The 24,822-nt window shown below is 50.0% G+C and overlaps 1 protein-coding gene across 1 annotated transcript in view; it reads right to left on the bottom strand.

The window, feature by feature from the left end:
* Window positions 1-899: 899 nt before the first annotated feature.
* PLD2 (phospholipase D2) overlaps window positions 900-24,822 on the bottom strand; it is a 37,473-nt gene continuing 13,550 nt past the window's right edge. Inside the window, exons 5-25 of the mRNA XM_083580849.1 lie at window positions 24,327-24,423; window positions 22,901-22,966; window positions 22,616-22,674; window positions 21,778-21,870; window positions 21,540-21,692; window positions 20,556-20,705; window positions 19,762-19,845; window positions 18,952-19,030; window positions 18,623-18,733; window positions 17,108-17,287; window positions 16,456-16,588; window positions 15,647-15,765; window positions 9,748-9,864; window positions 8,388-8,492; window positions 7,243-7,331; window positions 5,177-5,290; window positions 4,177-4,226; window positions 3,807-3,941; window positions 3,537-3,690; window positions 2,562-2,673; window positions 900-1,706 (exon numbers count right to left, since the gene is read on the bottom strand). Coding sequence (XP_083436975.1) covers window positions 1,482-1,706; window positions 2,562-2,673; window positions 3,537-3,690; window positions 3,807-3,941; window positions 4,177-4,226; window positions 5,177-5,290; window positions 7,243-7,331; window positions 8,388-8,492; window positions 9,748-9,864; window positions 15,647-15,765; window positions 16,456-16,588; window positions 17,108-17,287; window positions 18,623-18,733; window positions 18,952-19,030; window positions 19,762-19,845; window positions 20,556-20,705; window positions 21,540-21,692; window positions 21,778-21,870; window positions 22,616-22,674; window positions 22,901-22,966; window positions 24,327-24,423 — 2,425 coding nt within the window. The 3' untranslated portion in view covers window positions 900-1,481. The remainder of the gene's footprint in view (window positions 1,707-2,561; window positions 2,674-3,536; window positions 3,691-3,806; window positions 3,942-4,176; window positions 4,227-5,176; window positions 5,291-7,242; window positions 7,332-8,387; window positions 8,493-9,747; window positions 9,865-15,646; window positions 15,766-16,455; window positions 16,589-17,107; window positions 17,288-18,622; window positions 18,734-18,951; window positions 19,031-19,761; window positions 19,846-20,555; window positions 20,706-21,539; window positions 21,693-21,777; window positions 21,871-22,615; window positions 22,675-22,900; window positions 22,967-24,326; window positions 24,424-24,822) is intronic.

The following is a 24,822-nucleotide window of genomic DNA, read 5'->3' as shown; positions in this document are numbered from 1 at the left end:
GAATACGCCGCTTTGTTATTACTATTTATTAAATTGGATTGTTTTTTCAAAAACAAACCCGAAAGAGGTTTGCCAAAAGAAGAGGACAATAAAATCATTAATAAAAGCAAAAAATAAAGGTGCAGCAGCATTTTAGATATCTGGCCAGGCTTCTTTAAATTTTAAATAAAGATGGGCCCCTGTTACTGCTCTGAGGGAGACGGAGCAGATTCAGCGCCTGGACATATTTTTGTTTTAAATATCAGGCAGTTTGTCCATGCTTTTAAATCTAGAGTGCCAAACGAAGACCTGGGAGAGATCAGGGTTCAAATTCTCCCATGAAGGACCCATGAAGCTCCTCTCAGGTCTGAGAGCGGCAACAGGACATTGTTTTGTGTTGTTGTGTTGTTTGTTTAGAGGCAAAATTTGCTACGGATCCTCTCCCTCCTCAAATGTAGGCGATGCAAACGATCTGGATCAGCCCTGTCACCGGTCTTAGAGGGTTGCCATATTGTGAAGAGCAAAGACGGCGACGCGACGGCAGCCGTTCCAAGCAAATAAATGCAATTTGTCTCCAATTTCACCCCTGAAAATGAGGACCTGTCCTGGGAAAAGAGGACACATGGCCACCCTGCCACTGGACTATGGGGCAAAGAGCCCCCCATCTGCCTTCTTGTCAAAGGAACAGCCAGAGCCGTTTCCCCTCCTTCCCCCCAATATGATTTTTTATTCGATTTCCTTTTTTTTTTAACAAACTGACTTCCAGTTCAACAGTTCCACCTCCACCGTGTTTTCCTTCAAAGCTTTTCCTATATGCCAATTTCTCACCTTTACAGAGCGCAGTTGCTCCAGATTTGAAACGGGCCAAGATGTTGGCAGCCGTCTCCGGATCCCACTGGGAGAAATGGCGACAGAAAGTCTCAGGACTAATGGAATCTTTATTATTGCTTTAAAATGGAGTTTCTTCTTAAGGCACTGAGGAAGCAGCATTGTTCGTTTCTTGCTGCAACCGAGTAATGTTTCGCATGGTTCCTGCTGTTTCCGCTGCAGCGGCGGCCGAACCGGTTTCACACCCAACTTACGGCGCCGGATTTAAACGGAAAGTGGTTCCGAAACAAGGGAGGTTGAGAGAAACTATGGGGTGCAAAAAATGGTGGGGTGCTCCGTTCCAACCTCCTGGAAGCTTTTGGGTTTTTGGAAACTGAGACAGGACTTTCCTCGCTTAGGAATACAAAATTAGTGCCAGTGGAAGAGAAGCGTTTTGTGGCTTTAAACCAGGTTGGCGAAAGCCCTTAAACTAATTTGCAATGGCGGAAGTTACCCCAGAGGGTGGTGTCCCGTCACCCAGCTCTGGCCAAAGACAAGAGTCGTTCCTTGCTGAAGAATCCAGACAAGCCAGAGCTGCAAATGGGGGAGAGAGGCTCACGGGTCGCGCACAGAGTGCAAATGCTCTCTGCATGCCTCCTCCTGTTTTCCCCTCGGGGCTCCCCCCGCCTGCTGCGTCAAGTCCACACCTCCACGGGGATCATGCCCTCCTTGCTGTTGCGAGGGGGCAGGAGATACTCCTCGGCCAGGAACTCCAGAGGAAACTGGACCAGGTGGCCTTGCACCTTCTGAAGGTGGTCCCGGGCCAGGATGGGGCTCTCGGAGGCCAGGCTCTTCTTGCTGATGTGATCTTGCAGGTCCCTCCGGGACTTGACGGCGTCGGTGGGGAGGCAGGAGAAGACCTGGCGGAGAGGAGGAATTGCGGGGAGAAAGAGAACAAAATGCCCAACGTTAATACTACTACTAATAATAATAATATTTTTATTTATACCCCGCCCTTCCCAGTTCAGAAAACCGGGCTCGGGGCGGCTAACAACAAATTCAAAACACTTAATTGATGCAACAAAAACACAGCATAAAATACAGTATAAAACGTGAATAACAATTCAGAATTCAAAAATCAATTAAGGGGGAAATCCATCCAATAAACATTAGATGATCACCAGGGCTAGCTGGCTAAATGAGTCCTATTTGGGCCAGTGAGGAGACCAGGGGAGAATTAGCTGTGGGATCCCAGAGCGGGTGATCTTCATAAAAAGGGGAGGAAGGGGAATAAAAGATCAGGCAGAATAGCTCTGTCTTACAGGCCCTGCGGAAGGAGGTTAAATCCTGCAGGGCCCTGGTCTCCTGGGACAGAGCATTCCACCAGGTTGGAGCCATCACTGAGAAGGCCCTGGCCCTGGTGGAGGATAATCTGACTTCCTTAGGGCCCGGGACCTCTAAACTATGCTTATTCGTGGACCTTAAGGTCCTCTGCGGGGCAGACCAGGAGAGGCAGTAAATAAGAGGACCCTAAGCCATTAAGGCGCAGCCCCTGTTGTTCAAGGAGGTACAAACACCTGTTGGAGTTGGGGTGCTGTCCCCAAGCAAGATCCTGCTCCAAGCGAAAGCTATGGGGCAGCAATGGGGACCTAAGACCCTCCTTCCCAGGAGGATTTTAAGCAGAGGTCGGGTGGCTGCCTCTCCAGGGCGCTTCCGTCGCGATTCCCACACTGCCGGGGGCTGGACTGGACGGCCCCTGGGGGTCCGCTACACACCTTGTCGTAGATGCTGGTGTTGGACGAAGCTGTGGCTTGCCAGATGTCCCAGAAGAAGCGGTCGCTGAGCGGGTCTTGAATGTCCAGGTCAGAGGCCACCCCCAAAACGCACCTGCCGGCGGGGTAGGAAAAAGGGGTTTTGCCCAGGTCAGCGACACACAAAGTCGCTTTAGCCCCAGGCAGACTATTTGTTCTGGAGGGTTTAATTTAGAGAAGAGGTGACACGATAGCTGCCAATAAAGAGAGGTCAGGCAGGGAGAAACTGGAGAGAGGACAGTTTTGCTCCCTCTGTCAAAATAGCAGAAGTTGTGGGCAACTAAAGAGAGTGAATGTTGGGAGATGCAGAAAGATAAAGCCCTTCACACAGCCCCTCGTTGAACTATGGAACTCACCGCTGCAGGAGGCAGCAAAGGCCACTGACCAGGATGGCTTTCAAAGAAGATTGGGACCCTGAGTTCCTTCTCACCTGCACTGCTGTCCAGCCAAACTCCCGCAGTGGGGTGGGGGGGTCTCTAGGCCCCATGGCCCTGATCCCTGACTCGGTTCCTCCCTTACCCCTAGAAGACAACCCTGTGCTAAAGAGTATATGAAAAAACATTGTTCTGGAGTAAGCCTATCGGTATGTAATGAATGAAGCTTTGCAGGGTTAAAGAAAGAGAAAAATGGTGTAAAAACTATAAAGATAGAGGTAATCTACATTAGACACAACAACTTTGAAAGAGTAAAAAAAGGTCTTAGAACAAAGGAAGGAAGTCAATATGTGTCTATGTATGTAATGACTAGATTAGAATGATGATATGGTTTGATTTGTAGGTGTGTGTTTTCATTTTTTGTTTTTTCTCTCTTGTGTTTTTATTTTTTTCTTGTTTGCACTGTTTTATTTTGGATTCAATGTTTCTAATTTTTGTTGTAATTTTGCATTCAAAACAAAAAATTAAAAAAGAAGAAGACGAAGACAACCCTGCCGGCACCCACCTGAAGCAGTCGAGGCGCAGGCTCAGGGCAAACTTGCCCGCCTGGTACTCTTGCCCACCCATGACGGACGGCACCAGATCCGTGTCCTCGACCAGGACGGCCAGCTCACTGTCCCTCTTCCCCAGGAGACTCCGGTCGTTGATGTTGGCTGAGCCTTGGGGCAGGAGACAGCAAGGAAGCCATTAAGGGAAACTGGGGGGGGGGCAGCCCACGCTGGATGCTGCAAGTGGCTTCCTGCGGGGAGAGGCGTTCCCAGGGCCCCCTCCTCACCGATGATGACTCGCCGGTCATCCGCAATGAGCAGCTTGCTGTGGATGTAGACCAGCTCCGTCAGGAGTTTCTCCCGCAGCTCCCCGTGGGTCCTCAGCCCGCAGAAGGAGATGTAGCTCTTCCAGTCGTCCCCCACTTTTCGAGGAAAGGGGGAGAGAGGTGGGTGTTAGCGGGACAGCGTTGCGCCCGGCCTGTGGGGGCTTCCCTTTCCAGTTCCAGGGGGTAAACTCTGGAGCTTGCAAAGAGCGCGGAAACAGGGGTGCTTCAGAGCATGTGTAAAGCGCCTTTCCCCTTGGCACTGTGGAAGCTGATTCTTGAATTGCAGGGGGCAGAAGAAGGCTTATCTTGCCACCACCACCACCCCACTTACTGACTGCCTTGAGCCGGCTGACGATGGATGCCTCCCCGCGGCAGAGCGTCCTGGGAAAGAGGACAGGGGGAAATTAGACAGTGGAGTCACAGGGTGTGTCCCCCCCAATGCACCTCCTTCCCCACCACCCTGTTGCCCCCCCCCAGCTCTAGATATCAGCCCCAAGCACCCTGCTGAGAATGGGGGATGTGGACAGACCCTCCCAGCCTGTCTTGGGGACCCTCCTTGACACCTTGGGATAGGGTGGGGTGCAAAGCAAAAACCTTGTGAAACAACATCTTAGGGGAAATGGGGAATGGCAGAGGCGGGGGGGATAATCTACAGTGCAATCGCATCTTGCACAGGGGTTTGCTTCCAAGGATTCCGAAAATCCTGGGCACCCACATCCTTGGAGCTGCCCCATGGCTAGGGGGTGAGAGAGGTTTGTGGGGGACCAGAGAGGTTTGTGGGGGACCCAATACTCTCCCAACCTAGTGTTGAGCGGGCCTTGCCCCCAAGCAAGGTGGAGAGAGAGCAGGAAAGCGCTTTTCAAGTAGCCCTGCTGAAAAAAAAGAGTTCTTAAGCTCTCTTCCTTTCTTGGGGGGCAGTGTGCTGGGTCTGGGAAGCTCTGAAAGATCTGGTGGGGATCTGTGATGCTTGCACGAAATCTCATGGGAATCTGAGAAGATGGTGTGAGATCCCACAGGGATCTGGGAAGCCTGCACAAGATCTCGGGGGGATCTTGCTCCTTGAGGAAAACCGACAGCTTAAAGACGCTTTATGTGCCAGGCACCCCCAAAGGGATGTGGTGCCCAAAGTGCTTTTTCAAGCCCTCCGTCTTGCTCTGGTTTATACTTGCAGGATGCAAAAATGCGGTTGTCAAAAAAGCACAAAATGCAAAACTGGTAAATTAGCACATGAGCCTGCACCCCTCGCAGCCAGCCTCCCTGCCTTTGCCCCCAGCCCCATTGCTGTGTCCTGCACCTGCTCCCACCTCCCCAGCCCCACTTTCCAAACTCACCTGTAGGTAAAGTGCAGAATGGCCTGGATGGAGTTTCCTCCGCCCTGGGCGATGTCTCCCTCAAACCCAGGCAGCAGCGGGAGCAGGACAAAGACCCGGAAGGGCTTCTTCTCACTGCAAGTGCGGGAGAAACCCCACCCGTGGTTAGTGGCTGTGGCCCCCGGAAGCACTTCCTGGCCCCCGTAAAGGTAAAGGGACCCCTGACCATTAGGTCCAGTCGTGACCGACTCTGGGGTTGCGGCTCTCATCTCGCTTTATTGGCCGAGGGAGCCGGCGTACAGCTTCTGGGTCACGTGGCCAGCAGGACTAAGCCGCTTCTGACGAACCAGAGCAGGGCATGGAAACGCCGTTTACCTTCCTGCCGGAGCAGTACCTATTTATCTACTTGCACTTTGACGTGCTTTCGAACTGCTAGGTTGGCAGGAGCAGGGACCGAGCAACAGGAGCTCACCCTGTCGCGGGGATTCGAACCGCCAACCTTCTGATTGGCAAGTCCTAGGCTCTGCGGTTTAACCCACAGCGCCACCTGCGTCCCTCCTGGCCCCCGAGTCCCCCACAAAAAAACACTTTGCGCCTGGCACCGTGGGAATGCCTCTGGGATTGCTTGGTTTTTTTGTTTCCCCCATTTCAAAAATTATTTCCCCCCCCATACCAAAACCATTATTCCAGAAGTAAATATCAATTAGGTAAAAAGAGGAAGCCATCAACAACAGTCCTTTTACAGAAAACAATAAAACCAGCAATACTTTAGAACATGCAAAGGTTCAAGTACTGAATGCTGGTTAAAATTCACACTGGTTTTCTAAGCATCCAGGACAGGTTTGTTGAAGCAAGAATGTTTTTACATTCCGTATACAGCTGAAGGCTGACATCAATTGGCAGGGAGTGTAAGGGCTGTCACACTATAAGTGCAAATTATACCTGCTCCCACCATGAACAGCATTTCAGGATTCAGGTGGCATTGCAGGGGGTTGGAATAGATTACCCTGGGGGGGGGTCCCTTCCAACTCTACAGTTATCTATACAGTGGTACCTTGGTACTCAAACGCCTTGGTACTCAAATGCTGAAAACCCGGAAGTGTTTCAGTTTTCGAACGTTTTTCAGAAGCCGAACATCCAATGCGGGTGTTGGCTATTGTTTCTGAGGCGCATGCACCAATCAGAAGCTTCGCCTTGGTTTTCAAACATTTCGGAAGAAAAACTAACTTCCGGAATGGATTAAGTTTGGCGCTTTTGTTTTTGCTATTTATTTTGCGTTTTTGAGGCTTTTTCGGTTAATTTGTTTTTGTGACTGTGTGGAACCCAGTTCAGCTACTGATTGATTGACTGATTGTGTGACTGCGGAAATGGATAAAAGCCCCCCCCCCCCCAATCCAAACAATGACTATCATCAGTGCAGATATGAAGAAAAATTTATTTTAATTTTTATCATCTACAATGCTGTCTTATTTATTTTATAGTACAGTAAGTTGATTATTGCTTTCATTTCATGGGTCAATTGTCTTGTTAGATAGTAAAATTCATGTTAAATTGCTGTTTTAGGGGTTGTTTTTAAAAGTCTGGAACAGATTAATCCGTTTTGCATTGCTTTCTATGGGAATGCACGCCTTGGTTTTCGAATGGACTTCCGGAAAGGATTAAGTTTGAGAGCCAAGGTACCACTGTAATCAAAACAAAGGGCTCCAATAATTAGATCCACATTTCATTTTTCTTAATTCATTTAACCCTTCTCCAGCTGATCCTATTTTTCCTTTTTTTTAAAAAGCCAAGCAATGTTATAGCTAGTTGGAATGTTATAGCCATCAGATCTCTAGCCATTTATAAAAGGAATAATCAATGCACATGTTTTTTTGCCTGCCAGGCCAGCATTCGTGTTTTGATTTTATGGGAGCGCCCCTGAGCCGAGTTAGGGAAGGGAGCAACTTGAACCCGGAGGCCTGGAGTGTGCCATGCAGCCCTGGAAAGGGAAGAGTTGTGCCCCACTGAGCATGTGCAGAGTGCTTACCCCGCCCCCTGCTAATGAGCCATTGCAGCCAATCTCAATTTGGGCCAAAACAGGGACAGACCTGTGGGCAAGCAGCACTCGGTCAACAATGGCGTCTCCCACGGTGTTGATCACCGAACGCCCGTCTGCGCAGCTTATGAAGAACTGGTTCTGGAGCAGGAATAAAAGAGGGTGCATTGGTGAGGGAGGAGAGAGAGAGAGAGGTGTCTGTGCTGCAAAAGACATAAACAGAAACCCCCTGCCTTTCCCTCCCAAAACGGGGGCTCCTCTTAGCTGCCTGGGGACATGTGTTGCATTAAAAAAAAGCTGCACTCTGCCCTTCCTCAGAGACCCTCTTGCTCATCTGTTATGTACTGAAGTTCTCACCCTGGGCCAGCAGGGGGATACTGTAGATAGTTTTCACTCTGGTCCACATATGCAAATAAGGAATTGAAAGTGACGTTCAGTGATTGGATAGTTACAGAAAGTTGTTACTGTTGAGTTGTAGTGGAGCTCTATATAAGCAGGCTGGCTGAACCCTTCAGCCCAGTTCTGGTCTGGGCCGGTGAATAAACTGTCTGAAGAATAGCTGTGTCGTCTGATAGGTTCACCCACAACTTAACATCATCTGCACTCTACTCTATGGTTCCAATGTGGGTTGCCACCTTAAAAGCAGTTCAAAGCGAAGAGAGTTCCTGGGTTGCGTGCAGAATGAACTAGGCAAGGCGATGTGCATGTCAAAATCACATCTCAGCAAGCAATATGGTTCCTTCGCCCTGCAAAGCTCCGTCAAATATACGAAACAGCCCACATGGTGCAAAATATGTGAAAATTAGCAAATCTGCACAATTTGGATTTGTCAGAGAGTTTTACTTTTCTGGGCTTCCCGCTATTTAGCGGGAAGAAATTCCAATGAAAATCCTCGTTATTGCATATTTTTGCATGGCTGTTTATTTGTATATATTTTATATGTAGATGTTTTATGACGGCCTATATTTGTAATGCCTGATAAAGGTTTGGCAAAGTAGAATAAAATAAAAGTTGCTCAAAGCAACTCACAAATTTGACTTTGTTCACCAACTCCCATTTTCCCCATCCTCCTCCTTTGGTCCCAAAGGAAGAGGAAGAGGAAGAGGAAGAGAAGTGTCTCCAAACAGCCTCAGGGTCTCAGTCTCACCCCCCACCCCATACAGTCCCCCCCTTCCCCTCACCTGTCCCAAGACCTACCTCAATGTACAGGTAATGCTGGCTCTCTTTGATAACGCTCAGGTAGGCGTTGTAGATCGAGTGTTCATGCAGGCCGGCCGACCAGCGGTCCACAGAGCGCAACACCTGCAGGAAATGGAGGGAGGCCAAAAAAGCTCTTTTTTTACCATTTCCTCTCCTACAGCCACAGAACGATAGCCCTGCGAGGCGGGGCAGGCCAAGCAGGAGAAGGTGCAAGAGAGAGCCCGGCCCGGCTGGCCTGCGACCCTTCCTGTTTGCCCTCACCTTTCCACGCACCCCTCACAATTCCCAGACATTCTGTGTCTGAAAACCCAAAAAAAGGTCTTGCCCGGGTTGGACTAAATGACCTGGGGGGGTCCCTTCCAACTCTGTGAAAAATCAAGCTCAAAATCCTATAGGGCTGCGAGAATATCTTGCTGGATCACGTCAAAGGGGCGCCCATCCGGTCTAGCATCCTGTCCCTGTGGTTACCAGGAGACAGGCAGGTGTGGAGGACTCCCTGGTCCTGAATGGGGCAACTGTGCCCCTGAAGGACCAGGTGTGCAGCCTGGGAGTCATTTTGGATGCACAGCTGTCCATGGAGGTGCAGGTCAATTCTGTATCCAGGGCAGCTGCCTACTAACTCCACCTGGTACGCAGGATGAGACCCTCCCTGCCCAGAGTGGTGCATGCTGTGGTTATCTCCTGCTTGGACTACTGCAATGCGCTCTATGTGGGGCTACCTTTGAAGGTGACCCGGAAACTGCAACTAATGCAGAATGCGGCAGCCAGACTGGTGACTGGGAGCGGCCGCCAGGACCACATAACACCAGTCTTGAAAGACCTACATTGGCTCCCAGGACGTTTCTGAGCACAATTCAAGTGTTGGTGTTGACCTTGAAAGCCCTAAACGGCCTCAAAGGCCCAGTATACCTGAAGGAGCGTCTCCACCCCCATCGTTCTGCTCGGACGCTGAGGTCCAGCTCTGAGGGCCTTCTGGCGGTTCCCTCATTGCGAGAAGCCAAGTTATAGGGAACCAGGCAGAGGGCCTTCTCAGTGGTGGCGCCTGCCCTGTGGAACGTTCTCCCATCAGATGGCAAAGAGAACAAAAACTACCAGACTTTTAGAAGACAGCTGAAGGCAGCCCTGCTTAGGGAAGCTTTTAATGTTTAATAGGTTATTGTATTTTAGTGTTTTGTTGGAAGCTGCCCAGAGTGGCTGGGGAAACCCAGCCAGCTGGGCAGGGTATAAATAATAAATTATTATTATTATTATTATTGTTGTTGTTGTTGTTGTTGTTGTTGTTGTTGTTGTTGTTGCCAACCAGGTGCCCATGATGGGAAATCTGCCAGCAGGATCAGAGCACCATCCAGCCTCTCACCTGAACGTTGGCGGTCTGAGCCCCGGGCACGACGAACGGGACCTGCAGGGGTGTCGCTCGATGGGACTTGGGGAGCAAGTAGGGGTAGTCCGGTCCTTTGTACTTGGGCTTCACAGTCTGGAGAGGGAGAAAAACAGAAGGAGGGTTTGCCACAACAGCTGCGAGAATATTACGAGCGAAGAATTGGAAGAAACAAGATCTACCAACTATAGAAGAATGGCAGATGAAGATTATGGACTATATGGAACTTGCCAAACTGACCGGGAGACTCTGAGACCAGAGAGAAGAGACAGTGGAAGAAGAAGTTTAAAGAATATTTTTTAAAAATATGTTAATATTTAAATCTTAGAACAGCTTTGGAAGCGGATATAGGCTGCAGGGTTAGAAGTAGAAGACAGTGTATTTTAAAAGCGTATTATTTGTAAGTGATAAAATGTGAAGATCTTTATGGTAAAAGTAAGCGTGATAAAAAAAATATGGTTAAAAAATATGATATATATAAACTGCTAAAGATGAGGTACCCCTTCATGGATCACTGCCTTGCCGTGGCGAAGGGGCTTGAAGAACTCAGAGAAGCTATGAACTACGCCGAGCAGGGCACACAAGATGAACAGGTCATAGTGGAGAGTTTTGACCAAACGTGATCCACCTGGAGGAGGAACCGGCAAGCCACTCCAGTATCCTTGCCAAGAAAACTCCATGGACAAAGACAACAGGCATATAAAAGTTATGACGCTGGAAGATGAGCCCCTCAGGTCGGAAGGCGTCCAACATGCTACTGGGGAAGAGCGGAGGGCAAGTACAAGTAGATCCAGAGCTGATGAAGCGGCTGGGCCAAAGCCGAAAGGACGCTCAGTTGCGGATATGCCTGGAAGCGAAAGGAAAGTCCAATGCTGTAAAGAAAAATATTGCATAGGAACCTGGAATGTAAGAACCATGAACCTGGGTAAGTTGGAGGTGGTCAAAAATGAGATGGCAAGAATAAATATTGACATCCTGGGCATCAGTGAACTAAAATGGACGGGAATGGGCGAATTCAGTTCGGATGACCATCACATCTACTACTGTGGGCAAAAATCCCGTAAAAGAAATGGAGTGGCCCTCATAGTCAACAAAAGAGTGGCGAAAGCTGTACTGGGATGCAATCTCAAAAATGATAGAATGATCTCGATACGAATCCAAGGCAGACCTTTTAACATCACAGTAATCCAAGTTTATGCACCAACCACTGGTGCTGAAGAAACTGAAATAGACCAATTCTATGAAGACTTACAAGACCTTATAGAAGTGACACCAAAGAAGGATGTTCTTCTCATTATAGGGGATTGGAATGCTAAAGTAGGGAATCAAGAGATAAAAGGAACAACTGGCAAGTTTGGCCTTGGAGTTCAAAACGAAGCAGGGCAAAGGCTAATAGAGTTCTGTCAAGAGAACAAGCTGGTCATCACAAACACGCTTTTCCAACAACACAAGAGACGACTCTACACATGGACATCACCAGATGGGCAGTATCGAAATCAGATTGATTATATTCTCTGCAGCCAAAGATGGAGAAGCTCTATACAGTCAGCAAAAACAAGACCTGGAGCTGACTGTGGCTCAGATCATCAGCTTCTTATAGCAAAATTCAAGCTTAAACTGAAGAAAGTAGGAAAAACCACTGGGCCGGTAAGATACAATCTAAGTCAAATCCCTTATGAGTACACAGTGGAAGTGACGAACAGGTTTAAGGATTTAGATTTGGTGGACAGAGTGCCTGAAGAACTATGGATGGAGGCTCGTAACATTGTACAGGAGGCAGCAACGAAAACCATCCCAATGAAAAGGAAATGCAAGAAAGCAAAGTGGCTGTCCAACGAGGCCTTACAAATAGCGGAGGAGAGAAGGCAAGCAAAATGCAAGGGAGATAGTGAAAGATACAGGAAATTGAATGCAGATTTCCAAAGAATAGCAAGGAGAGACAAGAAGGCCTTCTTAAACGAGCAATGCAAACAAATAGAGGAAAACAACAGAATAGGAAGAACCAGAGATCTGTTCAAGAAAATTGGAGATATGAAAGGAACATTTCGTACAAAGATTACCATAATAAAAGACAAAAGTGGTAAGGACCTAACAGAAGCAGAAGACATCAAGAAGAGGTGGCAAGAATACACAGAGGAATTATACCAGAAAGATATGGATGTCTCGTACACCCCAGGTAGTGTGGTTGCTGACCTTGAGCCAGACATCCTGGAAAGTGAAGTCAAATGGGCCTTAGAAAGCACTGCAAATAACAAGGCCAGTGGAAGTGATGGTATTCCAGCTGAACTATTTAAAATTTTAAAAGATGATGCTGTTAAGGTGCTACACTCAATATGCCAGCAAATTTGGAAAACTCAGCAGTGGCCAGAAGATTGGAGAAGATCAGTCTACATCCCAATCCCAAAGAAGGGCAGTGCCAAAGAATGCTCCAACTACCGCACAATTGCACTCATTTCACACGCTAGCAAGGTTATGCTTAAAATTCTCCAAGGAAGGCTCAAGCAGTATGTGGACCGAGAACTCCCAGAAGTGCAAGCTGGATTTAGAAGAGGCAGAGGAACCAGAGACCAAATTGCAAACATGCGCTGGATTATGGAGAAAGCTAGAGAGTTCCAGAAAGACATCTACTTCTGCTTCATTGACTATGCAAAAGCCTTTGACTGTGTCGACCACAGCAAACTATGGCAAGTTCTTAAAGAAATGGGAGTGCCTGATCACCTCATCTGTCTCCTGAGAAATCTCTATGTGGGACAAGAAGCTACAGTTAGAACTGGATATGGAACAACTGATTGGTTCAAAATTGGGAAAGGCGTACGACAAGGCTGTATTTTGTCTCCCTGCTTATTTAATTTATACGCAGAATACATCATGCGAAAGGCTGGGCTGGATGAATCCCAAGCTGGAATTAAGATTGCTGGAAGAAATATCAACAACCTCAGATATGCAGATGACACAACCTTGATGGCAGAAAGTGAGGAGGAATTAAAGAACCTTTTAATGAGGGTGAAAGAGGAGAGCGCAAAATATGGTCTGAGGCTCAACATCAAAAAAACGAAGATCATGGCCACTGGTCCCATCACCTCCTGGCAAATAGAAGGAGAAGAAATGGAGGCAGTGAGAGATTTTACTTTCTTGGGCTCCATGATCACTGCAGATGGTGACAGCAGCCACGAAATTAAAAGACGCCTGCTTCTTGGGAGAAGGGCAATGACAGGCCTAGACAGCATCTTGAGAAGTAGAGACATCACCTTGCCAACAAAGGTCCGTATAGTTAAAGCCATGGTTTTCCCAGTAGTGATGTATGGAAGTGAGAGCTGGACCATAAAGAAGGCTGATCGCCGAAGAATTGATGCTTTTGAATTATGGTGCTGGAGAAGACTCTTGAGAGTCCCATGGACTGCAAGAAGATCAAACGCATCCATTCTTAATGAAATCAGCCCTGAGTGCTCACTGGAAGGACAGATCGTGAAGCTGAGGCTCCAGTACTTTGGCCACCTCATGAGAAGAGAAGACTCCCTGGAGAAGACACTGATGCTGGGAAAGATGGAGGGCACAAGGAGAAGGGGGCGACAGAGGATGAGATGGTTGGATAGTGTTCTCGAAGCCACAAACATGAGTCTGACCAAACTGCGGGAGGTAGTGGAGGACAGAGGTGCCTGGCGTGCTCTGGTCCATGGGGTCACGAAGAGTCGGACACGACTAAACGACTAAACAACAACAACAACAACAAAAGATGAGGTAAAGTGAAAATCAGATAGGGGGGACTTGGGAAGCCCACCTAACAATGTTTAGAAAAAATAAGGATAAGAATTGGTTTGTATTGTTTGTTTTTCTGTTTGTGTTGCTTAGTTGTGTTATAAAATGAATAAATAAAATTGAAAAAAGAAAGGAAAAGAAAGGAGAATCAGGAGGAGGGAGGGAGACACCCCCAGAAGCATCTTTGCCCAGCAGAGGCAGCTGTGGAGTCCCAGATCTGCTGCACTCAGACAGTCTTAACCCTGGAATTGTATTTATTTGCAAGGGGGGTTATTGGCTGGGGGGGGCAGAAGAGATATTTGTTGGCTCTGCTGGCAGATCTGGGGGTGGGGGTTCTGTTCAGCCCCACCATCTCTACACCCCCTTCCTCTCAACATGCACCTGCAAACATGCACCTGAAGGGCTGCCCCACGGAAGACAGAGCAAGCTACCGTATTTTTCGCTCCATAAGACACACTTTTTTCCTCCTAAAAAGTAAGGGGAGATGTCTGTACGTCTTATGGAGCAAATGTGTGGTCGGTTGCTGGCTCCCTTTCTGGCCCCTTGCCCAGGCCTCCATTGTTGAATGTTCTGCAGACGGAGGCTGTTTGTTTCCCCAGCGATATGTGACTATTATCTGTCTGGAAATTGTAGAAACAGCTCCCTTTTCTTTCCTAAAGAAGCTGCAGAACTGTGAGTCGAACCCCATAAAAACAGGATTTTTTTCCCTTTGCAAAAGAAGCTGCACAACTTTGAGCTGATCCTCAAAAATGAGGGCTTTCCCCCTTTCCTCCTCTGAAAACTAGGTGCCTCTTATGGTCAGGTGCGTCTTATGGAGCGAAAAATACGATCATTTCAGAGGGCAGGAGCCAAACTGCAAGAAGGGAGATTCCAACTGAGCCGCAGGGGGGAATTTCGGAGAGGAAGAGCTGCTGCGCAGCAGAATGGGCTCCCTTGGAAGGGGAAGATGGACTCTCCTTCCCTGAATTAGATTTAGATTTGATACCCCGCTTTATCACTACCCGAAGGAGTCTCAAAGCGGCTAACATTCTCCTTTCCCTTCCTCCCCCCCAACAAACACTCTGTGAGGTGAGTGGGGCTGAGAGACTTCAGAGAAGTGTGACTAGCCCAAGGTCACCCAGCAGCTGCAGGTGGAGGAGCGGGGAAGCGAACCCGGTTCCCCAGATTACGAGTCTGCCGCTCTTAACCACTACACCACACTGGCTCTCGTTGGGAAACTGGAGGTTTCCCAACGGAGGCGGGACGTTCACCTGCCAGGAATTCTTACTTGTGATTCCTGCATCGTGGGGGGGGGGGGTTGGGCTGGATGACCCTGGGGGGCGTTGTGGGGGTCAGGTGAGATTACTATGAGGAATTACGAAAATGTGGAGCAAGCCATTGTGTCCGCGATGAACGCGTTGCGTTGACTGGGTTTGAGTCATTGATAATAATTTCTGATTAAATTATTGATAATAATTTCTGTTAATAAAAGGGACCTGGGCCAGGCTGGGACAGATTATTCCTGGCACTTCCTCCCAGAGTCTTGCTGGCCAAGCCTCCTGTTTATTTTATTAATCAATCCTTCCTTTGCCTTTGGAATGCAACAGGGGGTCATAGGTGTCAGCTTACAGATTTGAAAATAAGGGACCAGCAGCCTCGAAAATAAGGGATCAGCAGCCAAAATACGGGATTTTAGTCAACCAGCAGCCAAACGAAGCCTCAAGCAGTGGTTCCCACAGCGCAGCAACCCGGCAAAGGGGATGCAGCAAGGAAAACCACCGTCACCTCTCCGCTGGGAAGCGCTGAGCAAAGGCGAGTCCCCAGGCAACGCGGCCGATTTGATTGGCACAAGGCAGGCAAGCTCCACCCCCCAGTCGTTCTTAGACTCCTTATTGGGTGAGCAACGCAGCCAAGCAACACAGCTGGAGCCTCCCTCCTCCCTGGCCAGCAGGGAGGGAGAGGAGCTGCTTCCTTTGAAACCCGGGAAATTTAAGGGACATCATCAATAAGGGACAGCAGCGGGACACGGCGCTGGGATAAGGGACTTTCCCGCCAAATAAGGGACGGTTGACAGCTATGCAGGGGGTCCCTCCCCGCCCGACAATTCTGCGATTCTCTGCCGTTCTGCGATTCCGCGACTCACCTTGGTGAAGTTCCATCGCTGGATGAAGTGCCGCGCAACGTCCCGTGCGGCCAGGCCGTGAATGGCCACCCCAACGTCCCTCCATGGCATCCGCGGAGTCTGGCACCTGTCAATGAAATCTGACCCACACCTGCCGTTAGCCCCCCAGGCAGCAGGATCGGGGAGGGGCTGGGGCCCTGGAAGCCCCCACCATCAGGCCCCTTTGGGCCCGATCCAGCAGCCAGGCTTAAGGGGAATTGCAAAGTGGAGACATTGCAGAGGCTGGCAGAATCACCTCCTCCATCCTTACACCTGCCTCTGGGGGCTTCCCCACACACCAGACCCAGTGATGGACCATGGGACTTTGTTTTGGGGAGACGGGAATATGCACGGCGTAGTAGGATAGAGACAAAGTTTTCTTCCCTCTCTCCTAACACTGTCCTTGAGTTTGTTTAAAATCATTTAAGGTTTATGATTTCTCTTATTTCCTTCTGCGGAAGCTGAACAGTTCACTGAAATGAGGTTTGTAGCTGGCATCCCGTTAAGGCTTTGTTCGATTCTAGGTTTTCCTTAAACCTGTTGATTTTTGTTATTTGGTTGAATTCTACAAGATAATATTTCCAGCCGATTCCTTCTCGTTTCGGGGATTTCCCACGGTATTTCATATGTTTTGTGTAAGTTCTCGGTTCCGCGACTGTCTTTTTTCTACTGCAACGGACCGCCGTGGCAGCTCCCAGTTTGGGGTGGGGTGGGAAGGGAAATGTGGTTTTGGGGCACCCCCCCCCCGCTTTACCCGGGTTCGACCCCCTCCCCCCCAGCCCCTCACCCACCTTCGAAGGGTCTGTCCAGCTGCACCCAGTCCTTGGCAATGAGGTTGCTGTAGTCCTTGCCCAGCCAGAGGCGCTGGTTGGTGGCCAGGTCAACGGGGGCTTCGTCCCCCCCTGGAAGGGCAGCCCCTCCGCCCTGAGAGAGAGAGGGGGTCAGCGGGAGGAGAAGGCGGCTACCAGCGTCCCTGTGGGGAGGGAGGGGGAGAAAGAGGGAGAGGGAAAGCAAGAGGAGGAGGAGGAGAAGAGGAGAGGAGAGGAGGAACGAGTCAGAAACAGATGAGAAGGAGAAAGAGAAAAGCAAAAAGAGGGCGTTCCTGGGCTTGGCGGCCACTAGGTGGCGCTCATGTGCCTGCTCTGAACCTGCTTGCAGCCATTGGCTGAGTGTAGCTGTGATGTCACGGAATGTAGACGAATCAGAACAGCCGTTGCAGAGGAAAAAGAGCGGCAGAACTCGCACCCAGCTCATGAGCCAAGGCCATAATCCTTATGGCACACAGGGAGGACTGCAGACAATTTGGTGCTTGGCCAACGCATTTGTGGGCTCAGGGAGAGCTAAGAGTGGAGAGGAAGCCATTGAGAGGGGGGAAACAGACTGGGGGTCTGCGGAAAAAAGGGGACAGCAGGGAGAGGGACCCCCCAACCCCCCCAATGCTACCTTGGGGGCCCGGCAGTCGTCGCCCTCCAGGTCCGCCAGGCGGTACTCGTGCGTGTCCCAGCGCCCATAGGCCAGATCCAGGCCGCCCAGAAAGGCCACGGACTGGTCCACCACCACCAGTTTCTCATGGTGGGCCCACAGGAAGATGATGGAGGAGACGTGGTCGGGGTGGCGCATCACCTGCGGTGGGGGGCAGAGAGATATTTTGGGGTGGCTCAGTCCTGTGTGGGGTCTGGGATGCCCACCCAGCCACCCTCTTGCCCTGAGGCAGTATGGTGTAGTGGTTAGAGGGTTGGACCTGGGAGACACCAGGGTTCAAATCCCACCCCCTGGGCTGCGAAGCTTTCTGGGGGTGGCCAGTCCCTGCCTCTCAGGCTTCACAGGGTTAGAATAATAGAATAATTTGGTAACATACAGACAGGTAATTTAAGGATCTTTACAATTTTATAATATGGGGAGAATGACATGTGCTGAAAAACCAGAGAGAGGAGCTGAGGGAAGTCTGGGCGGGGGTGCAAGGGTGGGCTTTTCTTGGGGAGGGGGAGAGGGAAAAATAGGGGGTGGGGGAATGAGGATGATATAATAATAATAATAATAATAATAATAATAATAATAATAATAATAATTTATTATTTATACCCCGCCCATCTGGCTGAGTTTCCCCAGCCACTCTTTGATATGTCTTTGATAAATTGCTATGCTGAAATTCTTAATAAAAGAATTAATCAAAATAAATAAATAAACATCAATAAAATTAACTCTTAAGTTACAAACTGAATGATCCCTGCTGTTGCACTTCCGGCAATTAAAAGATTTGCCATTGTGGTGTCATGCAAAAATAAAAAGAATAATAGAATAATAGGATTGTAGAGTTGGAAGGGACCCAAGGGTCATCTCGTCCAACCCCCTGCAGTGCAGGAATCTCAGCCTGACTTCTGCTTAAAAATCTCCAAGTTGTAACTTGAAGCCACGGGTTCAAGTCCTGCCCTCTGGAGCAGCAGGAAACAAGCTTGCTCCATTTTCCATGCCCTTGAGATACCTGAAGATGGCTCTCATATCTGAAGACATCTGAAGGCAGCCCTGTTTAGGGAAGCTTTTAATGTTTGATGTGTTATGGTATTTTAATATTTTGTTGGAAGCTGCCCAGAGTGGCTGGGGAAGCCCAGCCAGATGGGTGGGGTATAAATATATTATTATTATTATTATTATTATTATTATTATTATTATTATTATTACTCCTCTCAGTCTCCTCTTCTCCAGGCTAAACATACCCAGCTCCTTCAACCGCTCCTCATCAGGCTTGGTTCCCAGATCATCTTCACTGTTGTGTTGAGGACTAGGAACTTGCAGCGACCAGGGTTCAAGTCTGACCTTGGAGGCCTGCCAGTTTGGCACAAATGGGTCTGTGGGGCGACGGCCATTTGGGAGACACAGAGAGACAACAGCGGGAAGAGGGCAAAACCCTGGGTGCGAATTTGCACCGGCCGGTTGTGCAAAAGTGGGGGGTCCCCTTACCTTGATGTTGGGGTGCAGCAGCATGAGGGCCCGTTTGCTGTAGTCGCTGTTGATGCCCAAGGCCAAGCCCACCTCCTTGAAGAGCAGCACACAGATGCGCACCCCTTGCTCCTGAAAGGATGGCAGAAGGGCAGAGTTGAGAGGGGTACACCCAGAGGTCATCCAGCCCAACCCCACGAAAAAGCAGGACGCACAGCTCAAGAGGCAAGGGGGAAAAGATGGAGGGGGTGCAGGCAGACATCAGGCAGTCGCGATGTGGGGGGGGGGAGGAAGGAATAAAGGCACCCCCACCCAACCCCAAACCTCAGGCGGGGGGGGGGGCTGCTCACCGCTTTGTGTTTCAAAAGGAGGTCCAGCCTCCACTCGTCCGACTGCGCTGGGCGCTTCATGTAGATCTCCGGGCTGAGCCTGGGAATCACAGAATAATCGTGGCGTTGGAAGGGACCCCCGGAGCTCATCTAGTCCAGCCCACTGCAAGGCAGGGAGCAAAAAGAGTGGGGCTGGGGGGGCTCCGTCCCGCATTTAGCATGTCCGCACTGGCTGCATTTAAAAGGAAGAGCCCCCCCCGGATCATTTGAACTGATTTTATAACGAATTGATTTTAGAATGCTGTTATTGTTTTACTGTTGTTAGCCGCTCTGAGCCCGGCTTTGGCTGGGGAGGGCGGGATATAAATAAAATTTTATGATGATGATGATGATGATGATGATGATGATGATGATTGGCCCCCATTGCCCATTCAATTGGGATTAGCCTAGAAGCTGAGTTGCGAGCTGAAGGGTAGAATATAAATTTAATAAATAATATTAGATGCTGCCCTCTGGCTGGGCACAGAAACCTCGCACTCAGGTCTCCCACAGGCCAGCCTTGTGGAGAGAAGAGCAGGGAGGGGATCACGGCGTCCATTTGTGGCCCCCCTATTTTGGGACCAGGAATATCTTTTTTCCAAAAAAGGAGAGAACCTATTTATTCTGATGATTAATTACATTTGTATAGCACCCATAGATCTCCGTTGGCAGTTGCACAACTTCAAAAATATGGAGATTGAGGAGGGGACACTTTGGGAAGCTAGGCACCTCCCCTGCCCACTGCCGAGGCCGGGCGGCCCCCAACCCAAGAACCCCCCCCCCGGCACTGACCACCAGTCCGTGATGAAGATCTCCTCTTTCGCCTGCGCCACGGCCTCCGCCACCGCCGCAAAATACCCAGCACCGTTCACAAACCTAAAAGTGGAGAAAAAGAGAAAAGAGAGGGTGTTGAAAAGCTTCTGGGAATTGATATATAATGAGATGAAAAAAATGTTGAAATATACATTCATAAAGAAACCAGAAGCATTTTTACTGGGCATTGTGGGGAGTGATATAAATAGAAAAGAATGTAAACTGTTTTTATATGCAACATCGGCAGCAAGAATATTACCGGCCCAAAAATGGAAGCAAGAATTATCGACGAAAGAAGAATGGAGGATGAAATTGATGGACTACGCAGAATTAGATAAACTAACAGGAAGGATTCGAAATCTGCGGGACCAGAAATTCACAGAAGACTGGTGTAAATTTACAGGCTATTTGAAAAGTAATAGTGATGATCAAACTACGTTTGTAGGTTTGCAAGAAGTTTTGTGAGGTGAATTATTGGAATTATTGCAAAAATGGATAAAGGGGAGGATGGTTAGTTAAGATAATTAAAGGCAATATGAATTTAAGAAATGCATAAGAAGTGGTCGAAACGGGGTGGATCACCAGAGGTGCTGATGGGAGTTCCATAAAAAGATTGTACAAGTGGTGAGGTTTTGGGGTATGTATTATAGTTCATATGTTAAAATTAATAAAAATTATTGTTTTAAAAAAAGAGAAAGACAGGGTGATGGGGGAGAGAGAGACCTTGGGGGGCTGAGGACCCACCCGCCCAGCCCAGGACCCCCAGGGCTCACCAGCGGGCAGGGGTCTCCTTGCGAGGGGGCACAAAGCCCTGGTGCCGATGGAGCCGCAGGAAATCTCTGCCCTTGCCCTCGGCCAGTTCGGTGATCTCCTGGCACCACCAGCAGGCCTGGCGGTAGCTGCTGCACTTCAGGATGAGAGACCTGGGTTGGGGATAAAAATAATAATAATAATTTAATATTTATACCCAGCCCATCTGGCTGGGTTTCCCCAACTGCTCTGGGGAGGGCAGCGTATGAGTCCGGCGGCCGGTCAGGCCAAAGGGGGCCCAGGAAGACCAGCGTCCGGTCCCCACAGGGACCCCTGATCTCAGAATTGAGATAGACTGCTCTGGACATGGAGGTTCCACAAGAGGACACTGGGAGAGATAGGAGAGCCATCTTCAAATAGCTCAAGGGCTGCCACATGGAAGAGGGAGCAAGCAAGGTAGGACTCGAATCCACGGCTTCAAGTTGCGAGAAAGGAGATCCCGGCTAAATATTATAAAGAACTTTCTGAGAGTAAGAGCTGCTCAGCTGTGGAACAGACTCCCTCAAAAGGTGATAGATAAGACTCCCCTTCCTTGGAGTTTTTAAAGCTATTATTATTATTATTCTGTTAGGAGCAACCCAGAGTGGCTTGGGAAACCCAGCCAGATGGGAGGGGTATATACAATATATTATTATTATTATTATTATTATTATTATTATTATTCCTGCATTGCAGGGGGTTGGGCTAGATGACCCATGGGACCCCTTCAAACTATGATTCTGAGATTCTCCCATTCTCCTTCTGCTCATTCCTGGGATGGGCAGGGCAGGAAACGCTCTTCCCCTTGGAGACTCTTGAGCCAAGAGGCAGGTAAACAGCCAAGCCCTTCTGCTCCCTTGAGCGATTTCTTCATCTTGGCTCGGATCCTGCCTCTCTCGGACGGGACTCTTGCTTAAGGCACCCCCCCCCCCGATCTGCCCCAGCCACGGGGACCCAGGCGTCCTGACCTGCAGGTGTTGTCAATGCGCACGCCGTGCTTGGTCTCGGTGGGCTTCTTGCCCACCTGGATGTTGAAGCCGGTGTCGAAGAGAAGCACGAAGGAGATGACGCCCGACTCGGGCTTCAGGTAGAGCAGGAAGGAGTCTTTCACCACCAGCCACCTGGAAAGGGGTCCCACAGGTATAAAGGGGGACGAGAGAGAAGCACCCACCCCTCTCCCCACAGCAGCACCCTTGGGAGGCTCACCTCTTCGACCAGCGGTAGCAGAACTGATGGCGCCCCGCGCAGTTGAGGCCCTGCAAGCGGTGGCCTCCAGACCGTTTCAGGATCATGCCCTCCCTGGAGAAAGAGGGGGGGGGACACAGCGAGAGTTACGGAGCCGGCGTTTGCCCACAGACAGATTTCCAGGTCAGGTGACCAGCATGACCAAACCACTACTGGCGCACGGAGGACCGTGGCGAGTGCCAGAGCGCATGGAAACACCGTTTACCTTCCCGCTGCAGTGGTACCTATTTATCTACTTGCGCTGGTGTGCTTTCGAACTGCTAGGTTGGCAGAAGCTGGGACTGAGCAATGGGAGCTCACCCCATTGTGGGGATTTGAACTGCCAACCTTCTGATCAGCAAGACCAAGAGGCTCAGTGGTTTAGACCAGGGGTCAGCAAACTTTTTCAGCAGGGGGCCAGTCTATTGTCCCTGAGACTTTGTGGGGGGCCAGACTTTGTGGGGGTGGGGGAATGAACAAATTCCTATGCCCCACAAATAACCCAGAGATGCATTTTAAATAAAAGCACACATTCTACTCATGTAAAAACATACTGATTCCCGGACCGTCCGCGGGCCGGACTGAGAAGGCGATTGGGCCGGATCAGGCCCCCGGGCCTTAGTTTGCCTACCCATGGTTTAGACCACAGCGCCACCCGTTCACAAACAGCTGGGCTGAATGCCAGAGGTGCCCCCAAACTTCTCCCCTGCCAGGGGTCCTTGCAGGCACTGGAGGAAAGCTCTCTGCCCCTCGCAGGATCATGCCCAGGCGGCAGGCAGGAAAACACCCAGACCCATAACCAGGACCCCACTTCACTCACAGGCCTTTCGGTCCCAGGTCCGGGATGAAGGAGAGCGAACTCACATCCAGGAACTCTGCCTGCCCGAGAGAAGGAAATTGAAAAAAGCATCTGTCAGCGCCAGGAATCACATTTCAGGGGGTTGGGCTGGATGACCTGCCGGAGCCCTTCCGCCTGCGCATTTCTAGGAAGATGGCGACTGGCGTATCGGGGGAGAGCCCAGGGGAAGGGCCCCTCTGCCCCCCAAGAGAAAACAGGGCACCCTCCCTCCTGGCACGGGCGGGTGGCAGAGAAAAGGGGCATCACCATGGCATGATAGTCGCGGTAGACGCTCATCTCCAGCAAAGTGTTGAGGTAATTCTCCAGCTGCTTCTGCAAGGGACAAGCGAAAAGAGACATTGCCTTGGGTTGTTTGGGATATCGCAACCCCAGCTCACCCCCTTTGCAGCCACGGCGACACTTTCTGCCACTTCCTTTCCGCTGTTTGCAAACTAAGGGCCCTGGAGTTAATTGGAAAGCTCTCAAGCGCATTGAAGGGCATTGTGCGGCGATTCCCGGAGCTGCCCAGCAGGTGGCGCTGCTGCTTTGCTTTCCTGCTCCACCCAACACGCTTCTTTCTCTCCGCTCCTTTTTAATACGATACGATGCTCTTTATTGTCATTGTCCCATACAGAACAATGAAATTGAAAAAAATCTATTTCAGACATTCAAAACCAACAAGCCAGCTATCCCAGCCTGGTTAGCCCCCTAAAAACCCTGATACCCCATAATTAAATACAATATACTCCCATAGACACTACCTTAAAGGTAAAGGGACCCCTGACCATTAGGTCCAGTCGTGGCCGACTCTGGGGTTGCAGCGCTCATCTCGCTTTACTGGCCGAGGGAGCCGGCATTCAGCTTCTGGGTCATGTGGCCAGCAGGACTAAGCCGCTTCTGGAGAACCAGAGCAGCGCATGGAAAAGCCGTTTACCTTCCCGCCAGAGTGGTACCTATTTATCTACTTGCACTTTGACGCGCTTTCGAACTGCTAGGTTGGCAGGAGCAGGGACCGAGCAACAGGAGCTCACCCCGTTGTGGGGATTCGAACTGCTGACCTACTGATCGGCAAGTCCTAGGCTCTGTGGTTTAACCCACAGCGCCACCCATGTCCCTAGAGACTACCTTACACTGCGTTTAAAACCAAAAATCGCATTTGGGTAGAAACTGTTTCTCAGGCGGCTAGTCCTGGTCTTTATAACCCTGGACCTTCTTCCAGAAGGCAGAAGGTGAAAGAGATCATTTCCGGGGTGCGCACTATCCTGCGCTATCTCTGCCGCTTTGTTATGGCACCTGGAAGCGTAGATTTGATCCAAGGTGGGAAGAGTGCACCCAATTATTCTCTCCGCAGTCTTTACAACCCTGGACAGCATTGTTTTTCCCCTGACCGTGCAGCTCCCAAACCACACACACAGACCATAAGTTTGCTGTTTTCTCCCCAGGTTCGGTCATCTCTCAACTCCATTCCCAGAAATCAAAACACTGGGACCTGTTCCACGCACTTCCCTTCAATAAGTGGCTGAATATTCAATTTACATTTCCTAAAATCCACAATAATCTCTTTTGCTTTCTTTAGGTTAAGGAGTAAGTTGTTTTTCCTGCACCACTTCCCCAACTGCTCAACTTCCTTCCTATCGGCCGCCTCCCCCTCTCCAGCCCCACATGCACACAGACCCACGGCGTGGCCACAAACCTGCTTGCTGGACGGGCGCCGGGACACCTCCCCGCCGTGGGGCAGAGACGGCAGCCCCAGCACTGTTCCGTCAGACCGAGAACCCAGGGCGGCAAACCTGGGAGGGAGAGAGAGAGGAGACAAATGATGCTCTAGAACATCGGCTGGATGAGGCCAGCATCCTGTTCTCATAGGGGTCAACTAAGTGCCTATTGTGGGAAACCAGCAGGATTCGAACACAAGACCTGCTCTCCAGCAGTTGGGATTCAGCAGCATTTGCTGCTGGGGCAGAGCGTGGCCCCGGGGGCTGACAGCCATTGCTAGCCTTCTCCTCTTCCTCCTCCTCCTCCCGGAATCTGTCTCAAATCTTGGAAGCCATCCGAGCTGGAGGCTTCCTGTGGCAGGGAGTTCCACAGTCTAACTCAGCTCAACTTCCTCAGCTGCCCGACGAAGGATTCTGGGGCTGGCGGAGGGAGGTGGCCACTGCTCAGCGTCCCCTCGGTTCTCCTTGGAAGAA

Source organism: Podarcis filfolensis (assembly GCF_964270895.1).
Source record: "Podarcis filfolensis genome assembly, chromosome: 13".
Lineage (NCBI taxonomy): Eukaryota > Metazoa > Chordata > Lepidosauria > Squamata > Lacertidae > Podarcis > Podarcis filfolensis.
The sequence above is the reverse complement of the archived record's forward strand: the minus strand, read 5'-3'. Positions and strand labels throughout refer to the sequence as shown.